The 13,794-nt window shown below is 39.0% G+C and overlaps 1 protein-coding gene across 1 annotated transcript in view; it reads left to right on the top strand.

Moving 5' to 3' along the window:
- Positions 1-13,794, top strand: part of CFAP54 (cilia and flagella associated protein 54) — a 311,984-nt gene that overhangs the window by 161,405 nt on the left and 136,785 nt on the right. The window contains exons 32-34 of the mRNA XM_063446144.1: positions 61-169; positions 412-521; positions 4,706-4,930. Of these exons, the coding sequence (XP_063302214.1) occupies positions 61-169; positions 412-521; positions 4,706-4,930 (444 nt within the window). The remainder of the gene's footprint in view (positions 1-60; positions 170-411; positions 522-4,705; positions 4,931-13,794) is intronic.

Genomic DNA, 13,794 nt, shown 5'->3' with positions numbered 1-13,794 from the left:
GTAGGTGTATATATAATAAAGAAGAAGGTAAAAGTGTATTTTTTTTTTTCCCGCTTTCAGAAGGAATGATCAGGTTTTCTGTAAAAAGAAAAATGAGGATCCTATTGACGTGATGGCATCAACGGATTCTCCCAAGAGATACACCGCTGCCGTAGTTGAGTATCACAAGGTATGTAGATCATAAGCCACTATCACCTTGTGTTAAAAAATTATTTTAAAAGCATAAAAGGACATGCTTCTCAGTAAAGTAAAACAAATATCTAATTCTAAAACCAACACATTTGTATATAAGAACTGATAAATTGAGATAACTGTACTTGTCTAGTAATTATTTAAAAGGCTCTGATTGCTTTTGGTGTATTTAGAACACATTTAAATAAATTGCTCTTCTTTATGCTGTTGTTATTTAAGGATAAAGAAGCTACAACATTGAATCAGTCAAGAAAACTGGATGTAACTAAAGAACATAAGAAAAGCATCAACACAAAGCAGAGGAAGCAAAGGGGACAGAGCCAACAAAGGTTTACTGACAGTACATTACTTCATTTATATGTATTATTCGGACATAGTAGAAAGGAACTGTCAAGGCAAAGAAATGTTTGTAATGGAAAATGTACTTTGCAGTTTGCTCATTAATGTGCACTTACATTAATGTGCTAATTGTTACCATGTAAATCTAGCCAACAAGTAAGGAGAGGCACACATCTTCAAATGTTACATAGTTACATAGCTGAAAAGATACTTGTGTCCATCACGTTCAGCCTTCCTCACATTTGTTTTTACTGTTGATTAAAAGAAAGGGAAAAAAATCCAGTCTGCAGCGCTTCCAATTTTGCAACAAACTATGGAAAAATTCCTTCTTGACCCCAAAATGGCAGTTAGATGTCTCCTTGGATCAAGCAGCTATTACCCCACTAATTAGAAATGATATCCCTGTTTGTTATGTTTTTGCAAGTATTTATCCAATTGCTGTTTAAACATTCGTATGGACTCTGATAAAACCACCTCTTCAGGAAGAGAATTCCATATCCTTATAGTTCGTACTGAAAAAAATACTTTTCTGTGCCTTAGACTAAATCTCTTTTCTTCCAGCCTTCATGCGTGACCTCGTGTCCTATGTATAGCCCTGTTTATTAATAGATTTCCAGATAATGGTTTGTACTGGCCCCGAATATATTTGTATAATGTTATCACATCCCCTCCAAGGCGCAGTTTTTCCAAACTAAAGAGATTTACATTTTTTTAACCTTTCTTCGTAACTAAAATGCTCCATTCCTTTGATCAATTTTGTAGCTCGTCTCTGCACTTTTTCTAGTGCCATGATATCCTTCTTTAGAACAGGTGCCCAAAATTGCACAGCATATTCAAGGTGTGGTCTTACCAGGAGTTTACTAGGTGGCAAAATTATAAAGAGGAAAAAAATTTGGTTTGTAATCCACTGCTCTTTCATTATGTAGAATGTTTTATTCTAACTCTAGTTCTCTAGCCCTCTATAAGTCTCTGGCTCTCTTTTCGAATCTCATCTTTAGTAGAGCCAGTTTTCCATATTGTACAGATTTGGGGACATCAAGGAACTGTCCATGGGTAGCACAGCGCAAGCTTGTGTTGTCCTATGCGCACTACATCCATGCAGAGAGGGCTTCAACTGCCTCTATGCATAGTCCTGTAAATTGGGGTCGGCCTGGAGATGGTCTGTCAGCCGGGTTTAGTTTATGGCAGGCTGAAATGCTCCTTCAGTGTGCGGGAGAACATCCTCTTTTCCAGGCTTCCCAAGCACTGATAGTAACTTGCTACATCATAAGTTTCTCTGCAGGTTGGTCAGAGCACAGTGAATTAATCAGAGCTAGAAAATTAATGAAATCATAAGATTTCAGTGCAAAGCCAGCCTTCAGCACACTATGTACAGCAGGTTAAAGCAGCAGCATACTGAAAGGCTTCTCCTTATTACCTTTGCAGCTAACAATATGATCACTCTACGGCAGCGTTTCCCAATTGGTGTTCCACGGAACCCTGGGGTTCCGCGAGAACACAAATGGGTCCCTGTGATTTCCCAAAACAAAATGGCCACCACAATTTTATCGCAAATCAGGGGCCCGATAGGGTGCCGCGGCCCTTTAAGAGCACGACAGGGCCCTTGTAGTATCGGCTGCCTTGGAGGAAGTGATAGCACTTCCTCCCAGCTTCACAGAGTTGATGCCGCACTGCCGCGTGGTAGGGAAGGAGGAGGGAGGAGGCAGGAGACGGCCGCCCAGAGAGTGAGCAGCATGGAAGGCAGAGGAGAGGCTGAAGTGAGCGTGCAGCAGCTCACTCCCATCAGCCTCAGCCAACATCACCAGGTCCACAAGCAAGCCACCCTTCTGGGCACACAAGGTAAGTTAACAGGAGGGTGGCTCTGATGTATGCCATATTGTGTGTGTGTGTGTCTGTGCCAGTGTGTGTATGTGTCACTGTGTGTGCCAGGCACATACACACACAGATACACACACCTTAACACACACTGGCACATACAAATACAGATACACACACCTTGACACACAGACACAGACACACACACACACACACACAGATACACACTGTGTGTCAAGGTGCGTGTATCTGTGAGTCATTGTGTGTATCTGTGTGCCACTATGTGCCAGTGTGTGTGTATCTGGATGTCAGATACATACACATACACACACACACACACACACAGATACATACTGACACACAGATACACACACTGGAACATACAAACACAGATATACACACCTTGACACACAGATACACACACACAGATACACACTGTAGGTCAAGGTCTGTGTATCTGTGTGCCACTGTGCCAGTGTGTGTATCTGTGTGTCAGATTCATACACACTGACACACAGATACACACACTGGCACATACAAACACAGATACACACACCTTGACACACACACACACACACACACACACACACACACACAGATACACAATGTGTGTCAAGGTGTGTGTATCTATGTGTCAATGTGTGTATCTGTGTGCCACTATGTGCCAGTGTGTGTGTGTATCTGTATGTAGCCAAAAAGTAGCTGACCTGGTTAATAAAAAGCAACAATCACTGTATCTGTGAAAAACAGCTCAGTTTTTAGAGTCACAGCCCAATCCTACAGGGTGGAGTTTCACAATTTATCAACAAGCCATAGCATGAGTGACTCAGGTGTCATCTACAGAGTCATTGACCTCTTTAAAAATGGTGTGCACGGAGCAGCTGAGCCTACACTGTGCATTGTGCAGTAGGTATTATTGAAACTATTAATGATATGGCTACTGGTAAGGAAAAATGTATTATTAAGCACTTACATTGAGCAAAGTCCTGGAGAAGTTGCTGCTGTGCTCTCTCTGTGCTACTTCCAAGATGACTGCTTAATTCTCTGTCCTGTTGGCACTATAACACCATGCCCTGGTGCTATGAGCCACTGATGGCCCCTGAATAGAGAAGCCAATAGCAGGCACCCACTCGTGGACAGCAGGCTCTGCTCCACAAATGGCAACTCAATTAAATTCCTTCTTCAAGGAGACTGGACATGTGCAAACTCTGCTGAAATGGTACAGATTTAAAATCTGTCCCTTTTCTAACATGCCTATTTTCTCTTTCTAACATGCCTCACTAGGCAGCCACCATTAAGGGGGAGGGGCCCCGCAGAACTGCAAACAATTGCAGATTTAAGGAGACACCTTTAACACACACACACGCATTTGCAATGGCTATGTTAATGTAATTTTTCCCATATTCGTTTGCTTACGCCACTCTCTCAAGAATCCAATATTTTTTTAAAAATTGGTCTTATGTGAAATAAATGTAATAATTGTTTTCACTGCCCTTGTTGAGGATCCGTCACTGCAGTCGTATACCTTCTTGTTAATATACCATTCACATGTGTAAAGCCTTTGAAAGTTTAAAGTCTGTGCAATGAACTGTTCTGCTATGTGTCACTCATGCCATCTGGTATTCAAAGGGTGAACAATGCATGTCTTTTGGATGATACAACTCAAACTCTCCTTTAACTACTAGAGAAAGAATACATTTCTAGCATGTATTAAAGCTAATGAACCTGATTTCACGATAGCTTTAAAGCACACTTATGTTTTCTAATTTGTTCTGAGTGATTATGGAAATGGGCACTCCGTTGAAACATTGCCAGGTCCAATTTTGACAGTGGAGTAAAGAAGTCACTTTGAAATATACATTCAATTGTTGCAGAACCATTTAATTTATTTTAAGGATGGGGCTATGGTAATCCAACCCGTGGCCTGCTACAGAGCTTTTCCAGTGCACAGTGAACATTTTAACACTCAGTAGGGATTTATGATTGGGTGTTGCAGGTTATTTTTTTTTTTTTTGTTATATACTGTTGTTCAGTGCTGTCCACATGGTTGATCCCTAGATGTTTTAGAAGTACGACTGCCATGATGTTTTTCCATTCTAAAGGGTAGCATCGCATCATGGGGGTTCTAGGTCTACAACTTATGAAAATCCACCTTGTGGACCTCTCTACTATAGTACTGTTGTGCAGACGTGAAACGAATGCTGCCGTGTACATATTTTGGATCCCTATCAAAAAACATTTAGATAATGACTAACACATAGTTACAAAAAGTGTTACTTTATTTTCTGCTAAGTGAATACTCTGTTTTATGTATCGAGGATCCTTGTTTATTGACTAATTGAATTTTTTCCAAATTCAGAAATGTAGAAGAAGATAAGAAGAAAAGGGCCTTTGTGACTTTAGTTAAGCTGTTGACACCAGTTGTTGCTCGATACATGCAACTCAAGAGACTTATTAACACCTGCAGAGAAGAAATGCCTTGGAGATCCCAGATGAACCTTCTTCTGGCATTAACTCACTTCAGTATATTTAGAAAAAAGCTTGATCAACACTACAATGATGAGCTGACATGTTCCAAAAACAGGTATGGCGCACCTGATTCTGTCTCTGCAAATTATGAGTTAATTTGGGAGTATTTTGCTTTATGTAACAAGGAGACAATTACTGCTGGTTTCTTTACTAATGAAGAAGCATGTGTCAAAGCATAGGCCGAGGTTTACAAATGTATATATTGTATTGCCTCGTTAGTTCCTTTAATGCTACAGGGACAAATTTGAGGTGCATGACCTTCCTATTTCTGTCCACTGGTGTGAGATAATGCACAGAATTTAGAACCGCTCTCTAATTTTTGGAAACTGAAATGCTTGAACAAAAAGTACAGCTTGCTTTCCGCTAAGTTCAAAGGCTACTTAATGGCCTTACAAATATCCATGTTACATTCTGCTGTTTTTGACCTTGTTGTTTTGCTAGCAGTATCAAGAAATAAATAACTTTCCATTCTCCCATTGCTAAGTCAGCCAGCACACAATGTTATTTACTACACTCTGGTTAATTGGGCTACTTCTAAAATGCCATATAAAGTTTCAAACAGATGTAGGTAGGTGTGACTTATCTGTGCATTCAGTTCCACCACAGGTATACAGGGCACTCAGGTAGGAGAAACTTTACCATATATTGAATGCAGAGTAGGAAACTCTTTGGGATTATTTTTACAGGCTAGTTTCTCAATCCATGGTATGTGTAGCTCAAGGGGTACACGCACAAAGGCATGCCAAGCATTTCCACGATGGCGGTGACCAGCAATCTCTGCCTTTGCTCTTTTGCCCATCCTGATGAGGACCTGGAACTGTATTGACCCTCGGAATCCTGAGAGTCAGCACAGTGAAGCGATGATGTTATGCTCATGGTTGGCATTCAGTAACAAAGCTGTCAAAGAACATAGGGCTTGACTAAAGGCCCAACTAATAAAAGGTCCACAAGATTTTTTTGTTGTTTTAATGCATTTTCCATGTGAGTATGTACATATTGCGCAATTTCTGTTTATTGTTTGTGGATAGTAAAAAAATATAAAAACAAAAAAACATTTTCTGAATAATGGAGTTAAACATTAGTTTGCAAGAAGCAACACCTCAACTACGAAGGCATTAGGTTATATTCAAGGCCATCTATAAAAGCAAGTTGTAAACCCTGTCAGCACCCATAACCTGTAAACATAATTGTTGGAGATATGAATCTATGACCAAACAGTGGGGGTACCATTGGTGGAACGCATCGGGCAAATATCCCTACCATCCATATATATCAATGATAATAAAATAAACTCGCTGAAGAAAAACAACTCAGTAAACAATATACTGTACTTGAATGGCAGAAGCCTTTTGTGCTTGGGGACAGGAGCTTATGTTTTCCATTATGTATGGCTAGAGGGAAACTGACACTAGATGGGATTCTGACCCAATGACACACACAAAGACAAACGCAAATGTAAATACATCCCTGGGGTGTTGGAAAATGCTACAAAATCAGTTAAATATTAACTTGCATAGACAGACAGGTTCCAGTACCGTATTGTAATATTTTTACATTATTTTAGTTCATTTCTGAAAAATGATTTATTTATCCTATTAAAATGCACTGACCTTATTCTTGACCCTTCGCAGCGCATTCTAATCTAAGTTTTAAAATTAATTTATTTTAGCCAAATATCCCTTAACTTCCATTTTATAATTATTTTCTGCTTAGAATAACATGTTTGCCATTATTCAGATGGACTTTTTAAAGGAATGATTACATAAAAAAAAATGAATGACACAAAGGTCACATAAGCTGGTTACGTCTTTTAACCTTTGACGTGCTGTCTTGGGATGCATCATAACTCCACAGTGAGGCAGAAGAGCCTGTTTCCCCCCTAGCATGTAGAGTCATGTGCAAATCAGTTTTCTAACAACTATCAGAACAGTTATTGGAAAATTGTGTGCTCCTTGTTTTATAATCTCTCCCGGGACCTCTATATGAATCTTCACAAGTCTCTTTTAAACCAATTACTTTGGTGGGATTGAAATTTTCAGCACACTTTTTCTGCTTGCTATTACATTTGATACGAGACTGGGAGTTACGAGCTCACATTATTGATCCTTTTTTTTATGAGAAATCAAGAAGAGACAGCCAAGTTTTACCTGTCAAAAAAACTTTCTCCCTAAGGCATTGGGAATTAAAAATGTAAGTTACAAAGCAATAAATGGGAACTGGGGGAGGGTGGTTTAATAAAAAAAAAAACACTTTTAAAACTAGTTTCTTTGTTTGTTTGTAGTGGTTGTACATATTTTACAAATGTTCAGCATTTTAATAAATATTAATTAATAAGGAAGATGTTGATCTGTGCACTGGGTTGGTTGAATTGCTAGCAGAGAATAGTTTTTGTATTTTAAGACACTGATTGTACTTCATTTCGTAGTACAGGAAAGTGAAATAATGTTATGCTTTTTGAAATGTGAATTCATCCTTGTCAAAGATTCCTAATTGCAGGGCCATTTTAAAATCTCGATTATCTGGGAGTCACAGATAATCGAGATGTCCTATATAGGGTTATTTGCTAAAATGAGAATTGTTTAAGGCTTCATGGTGAATTTAAAGTGTATTTAAATTACGTAGCCAAATTGGAAAAATTATCAAAATCAGCTCTGCTTCCTGCTTGGCTATTTTGGTCTAAAATTGAAGTACACTTTGAATTCATGACAATTCTCACTTCTGATTTTGAAGAATTCTCACCTCATGGAATGGAATAATCCCATGAAAGCAATCATTAGGTTTGGACTTGGCAAAATTAGGGTAGTCTGAAAGTAGTGGCAATGTATAGTATTTTGTACTTAATTCCCCATTATTGTACCTAAGATTGGACATTTGCACCAGTGAAATTTTAATTCGTTAGTCAATCCGGAGTTTCATTCGTAAACCATTAGTTTTCGAACAAAAATAAATAAATAACACTGCGCATGTGGAAAAAAAAAGGAAGGAGGGAGCCGGCAGCGCTACCATCTCCATACTTGTAAGAAACCATTCCTACCACCCCTACCCCCCGTCCCCCCCCCACCCCCCGCATTAAAGCCTACGGGGGTCCCATATTAATAAAAGGGAGGTTAAACCCTCCCGCATGCCCCTACTCGCGGCATGTCACGAGTAGGGGCCTGTTGCCTAAACTAATTTAAAACTACTAGTGACTGGGCAGCTATTGTGGCTGCTTGCTGTCATTATTGCTGCCCAGTCAGTAGTGCAATAAGGGGGGACCCGGCACAGATCCCCCAGTTCCCCTTGTTCCACCATGGTGGGGAGCCCAAATAACTAAAGTGGGGGGGGACAGGTGTGCAATACCCGTCGCAACTGTCTTTTTCATTTCGTTTATATTTCGTATGTACGGCTTTCGTTACGTTTTAGTAAACGAATATGAAAAATCCAGAATTTTCTAACGAAATGGTATTCGTATGAAAACAAATCCACGTGTCTACCTAAGATAGCATATTTTCCAAACTTTATAAACAATAAAGTTACGGTAATTTAGAATTCAGTGCACTCTTTTTTTTTTATATTATAGTAGTTGGTCCCTGCAGCACCCTTGTGATGTATGCATGTTCTTTGGTGGGCCTCCAAACCATGAAACGTTAAGTGGTTTATGAATATCTCGAGATCCCACATATGGAGTTATCCCTGTTGGGAATGTAATATACACTAATTATGACAGGTCAAGAGATGTATGCCCTGGTATATGACCAGGGGCTTCTGCACTTCATATCTCTCTGGATCCTTTCAGTTGTACTGGCCGTACCCTGATAGTGCCACAATGGAGTCTAGGCTCCAAACAATGTGTTGAGAAACCTATCTGCTATTTTAAGGAAAAAATAGGTGATTCAGAAAAAAACATTCTCCCATTCAGCAGAGATGACTGTTTTGTTCCATCTCAAAGATTTTGGGTTGAACATGGCAAGTTGGCTCTTAACTCACTACAACTCAGAAAATAAAACTCAGTATATTTATCATCTCTTGTAATGTAAAGCTAGCATTCTCATTTTATTTATCGAATATGGTCCTCTGTTGTACATGATATGCAAATTAGACGCCATACATCTTTTTATAAAATATCAGGTGCTCCATTAAATATGGTCTTCTTATCAAAGGCCATCTTTGTTTCTGTTTAGAGACTATTAGTGCCAAACTTTTAATTTTTTCTATCCTCACTGACACAAACTGAGCCAAATTTAAAGGCCATGTCTATGAATTCCAGGTCCCTGTGATGCTATCGTCAGGATAAATTACTAGGCCTTTTTAAAGGTTTTGAAATGTGTTATTCCTTGGTTAGGAAAGGTTACACAGATGGTGTTTGCAAATTGCTTGTACTGCAGCACAAACTCACTGATTTATAGCCGAGCCAAGACAGAGTTAATGTTTTGGAACAAAAAAACAGTGTTAGTTGTAAGTAGGACCAGATACGATGTTGTGTGACAGATTCCGTTACTGAACTAAAACCCATTCCCTGTTGCACGCCTGATATGTATATAATTTACATATATTGGGCACATTTACTAAAAGCCAAAAAGCCCACCAACATCTGCCTATAACTTTTCTCACGTGATTTGGTTTCATCGCCCATTTCTCATTTCATGAGAAGGTGAACTTGCTGTTATCAGTATTCTAAATCCACTTTGATGGATTGTGAAAGATCATTACATACAACATATCTGTTGGGCTTAGCAGACTTCCTTCCACATGGTTAAAGTGACACAATCACTACATTTTGGTAAGTCCCAGAACTTTTTATTTTCTTCGACCAATATATCGAATAGAGGTCCCCTTTCACTGAAAAGGTACGTATGGACAGTTACCTTGCTAAGAGGTGGTATAGATTTAGAGTTCAATACCTGCCATGTTTCTATGACAGTAATTGGCAGTAGGTATTTGATTTTTGTGTATTGTGCTCATAATTAGGTAATTTGTTTAGTTTTGGCGATTGACAAGTTAGGTTAAAAAAAACAACAACATTATTTAACGAAGAGTGGTGACAAGGCAAGACATTAGAAGTCATGTTTATCAAGGAACACACAAAACAGCTGCTATTCTGGGATTAGTTCTAAATAAGTAGCAATCGCTATGGAAACTGTAGAATGTTAGGAAGCTTTTAGAACTTTGCCCATGCTACTGTTTTTATTTTTTAATTTTATTTTTATTCTTTTTCTTTACCCTTATCTAAATGATTTAAATGGGTTAGAGAGCAAGCAAATTTAACAATTAAAATAGAACAATAGAATCACGATTTCTCAGAATAGATGCCGGTTAATATGGTAAAGGTGAATACTTCAGTCTCAGTAAATTGATGACTGTTATTGTAATAAATGGAGCATATTATTTTCTCTATAACATGTTGTTGAGCTAATAGACACTGCAAATGTAGCTCTTAAGGTGGTGGGCCTGTTATGAATAATTATATCATTATTATAATAATTATAATGAATAATTATAATAATAATAACTTACCTTAAATTATTGCTCCTATACACATTGAATACACAGTATATCACACAGTATGTTGTGTATTCAGTGTGAAATATAAAGATTTATTCACCTTTTATCTGTTCCCACGCTGCCATCTTCATGCTTCATGGGTGTTACTCTTTGTGTAACACTTCCGGACATACCTCTGCTCCACCTCTGTTCTTCTTTGCTTTACTCTGCAAGGGACACATTCCCAAGAAGGGCAAAACTCATCAGTGACCTCGGCACTCCGATCCTGTACTCCTTAGACAGGGCTAGAAGTGTCTTCTAATGAGTTTCCATAGCAACCACAGCATGCAACATCTTTTTTGCTCTCCCTTGTCAGTTAATGCGTCGGCGTGCCCAGGTATTGACTGACAGCTGGGAGAAAAAAAGCTATTTTTAAATAGTTTTTTTTTTTTTTTCTAATCTAAACATTTGCTAACAAATCTGCTAGCCCAATGTATAGATACAATCTTATACTCAGTCTAATGAGCTAAAGTAGTTTTAGGCTTGACAGGTCCTCGTTAATGGTGGATGCTAAGGTCTCTTACACATGATGTGGCCCTCTGCTGTGAATAGATTACTTAATGGTGGATAGTAGGACTTCTGACACATGATGTAGCTTTCAGCTGTGAATACAGTACTTAATGGTGGATGCTAAGGCCTCTGACTCATGATGTGAGTCCTGCTGTGGCTATGGCAGTTAATGGGAAATCTTAAGACCTCTGACACTGTTGGAAATATGTCCGTTAATGGTGGATACATACTCCTCTGCCATGTAATGATTATTGATTTGAACCTGTGATTATAAAAATGGATGGTACATATTGCTTCATCATCATTATAATGGTTTGTCATCTGTATCTGCAAATATCGCACTTAAAAGGAAACTGTCCCTTACCAGATTTTTTAATGTTATGTCTGCTTAGAACTATATTAACAAATATATATATTTGAGGTTTGAAAAATAACATTTATTACTGTTACTGTTATAAGCTCTGTCATTTAAATTTGTCAGCCAGAATAAAGAATGCATATAGAGAAGAGGAGATATAAAACAATGCTTCTATTTTTCTTGCCCATTGGCAAATTTTGTCCTAGTTTTGCCTTGTCTAAATTGGATTATAATGTAATTTGTAAAAATGTTTAAAGGGTCGCTCCGTGCACCATGACCACGTCAGTGATTTGGTATGCAAATAAAATGTATTATGCTGCCAGAGGTGTAACCTCGGGCAGTATCATTAGCAGTCCACAACCAAAGTTACGAGCTGGCTATTGTGAATTCTGTGTATAGAGTTCAGCACAAATAGCATGCTGTCAATGGCCGTTTAATGGCAGCGTGTCCATGCCCCCCTAAGTCTGGCCGTTTAATGGCAGCGTGTCCATGCCCCCCTAAGTCTTCCATCATGGACATTCCGCCACATGCAGTGAGGTGGGGTGATGTAAAGGAAAGAGGATGGGGCTCCAGAGAGAACATGTCCACAGGACACTCATTTTTATTTAAAAAAAAAAAAAAAGTGGGGTACTGTGATAACATGGTTACTCCAACTAAAACGAAACAGTCTTATATTAATACACTGTTTCTGGTTGGAGTTATTCTTTAATATACATTTAAAAGAATACAGAATAGAATCACATTAACAAAAGATTAACACAAGTTCTAGGGGATTTTCAACGTTTTATTATATGGTGTAAATTCTAGAGAAATGACAGTTCCCCTTTAATTTTTACTATTACTGCCTGTCACATGGTGGTTAGTGACCTGATGCTGTGAATTTGGCAGTAAATGCTGGATGTTTCTACCTCTGCTATGTGATTGTGTTTTATGTACTCTTAAAGGGACACTCTGCTGCCCCCCAAAAAAATAAAAACAACTAAAAAAACAAACTGTTTGTGTAGCTCTACCCCATTGAAAACATGCATGCATTACTTTATGCATTTGTTTTCATTGGGGTATATCTAATAACAGTGTGAAATAGCTGCAGATCTCTTGTCTGTAGTCTTTGCAACCCTACTACCTCCACCCATCCTTTTATGATTGTAAAATGAAAATCTTTTTAATTAATGTATTTGCCAGATTCCAAGGTTTGGGGTGTAATATTTTCCAATAGCTTATGATAGCATGATATATGAACAGTATACTCATTGATATTTGTATTAATTACTAACTTTATAACAAATGTTAATTTAGTAATGTTTAGTAACTTGGAGCTGTAAAATTTGGCTCGTAATGCAGATTCCTGCTGTCTCTCACATGATCTCCTGCCATAAATAAAGCTGGTTAAATATGATGCTGCAGCCTGTTACATGTGGCATAATTACTCATCTACTCCTGTGAATATGGTATTTAAGAGACATTACATTTATTTGAATTCCCTATAGTGCCAGGAAAAAAAGGTAAAAAAACACCTTCTGTCACTTACCTGATTTCAGTACACCACCTCCGCTCCTCCTCTGCAAAGTCAGCCTGAGGGGGATGGGGATAATGCGCATGTGTAGTGCTTGCCATGCTCGCATTAGGACTTCCCCCATAGGAAAGCATTATACAATGTTTTCCTTTGGGGTAACAGATGACGCTGGTTGTCCTCATGCTGTGCAGAGTCCTAATCCTCAGCGTCAGTAAACAATTGTATGCGTCGTTCGCGAAACTGCGGATTGCGAAGGATCCGGCAATTCATTTGAGACCGTTTATGTGTAAGGTTCGCTCTGAGGGTGCCCAAAGCCCTCCAGAAAAGCCACCAATCCAGCTCCAATCGGACATCGTCTGTTAGCGAGATCAGTTGATAGTATGAAGCGGATCTGCGCAGGTAGAAGGCCTTAAGACATTACATTGCATTGCTCTGTAGTGCAGTGGGCCCGGAAATATGGCCTGAAAGGAGGCTGACAGAAGACCAATGACCCTTGCTAGATTGCGTAGGTAGATGCGAGGGTAGCCAATCAGTCTGCAAATATTCTTCTTTATAGTCTTTATTTTGGAGGATGGAAGTTGTAGGATAGCTTGAACGGAGTCTATCTGAAAGCCCAGAAACTGTACCGTTTGTGAAGAAAGTAAGGCTGATTTTTTGAAATTTATCACAAACCCGAGATTTTGAAGGAGAGAGGTTGTCATCTCCATGTGGAGTTGAAGAGTAAGAGGGTCTTGAGCCATAATCAGGATGTTGTTGAGGTAAACGATGGATCTGATGCCTTGAGAGCGGAGAAGGGCCATAACTGGTTTCATCAGCTTTGTGAAGCACCACCGGGCAGATGAGAGGCCGAATGGGAGGCAGATGAACTGCCATAGGTCGTTGTGCCATAGAAATAGCACTAATGGGACAGTGCTATTGGGACCGTTAGGTAATCGTCCTTGAAGTCGAAGCGTGAGAACCAGTCTCCCTCGCAGGGAAGGTCCCGTAACAGGTGTATCCCTTCCATCTTGAAGTGGCG

This window comes from Pelobates fuscus, chromosome 3, assembly GCF_036172605.1.
Source record: "Pelobates fuscus isolate aPelFus1 chromosome 3, aPelFus1.pri, whole genome shotgun sequence".
NCBI classification, from domain to species: Eukaryota; Metazoa; Chordata; class Amphibia; order Anura; family Pelobatidae; genus Pelobates; species Pelobates fuscus.
Note: the sequence above shows the minus strand (reverse complement) of the source record. Positions and strands in the feature narration are given on the sequence as shown.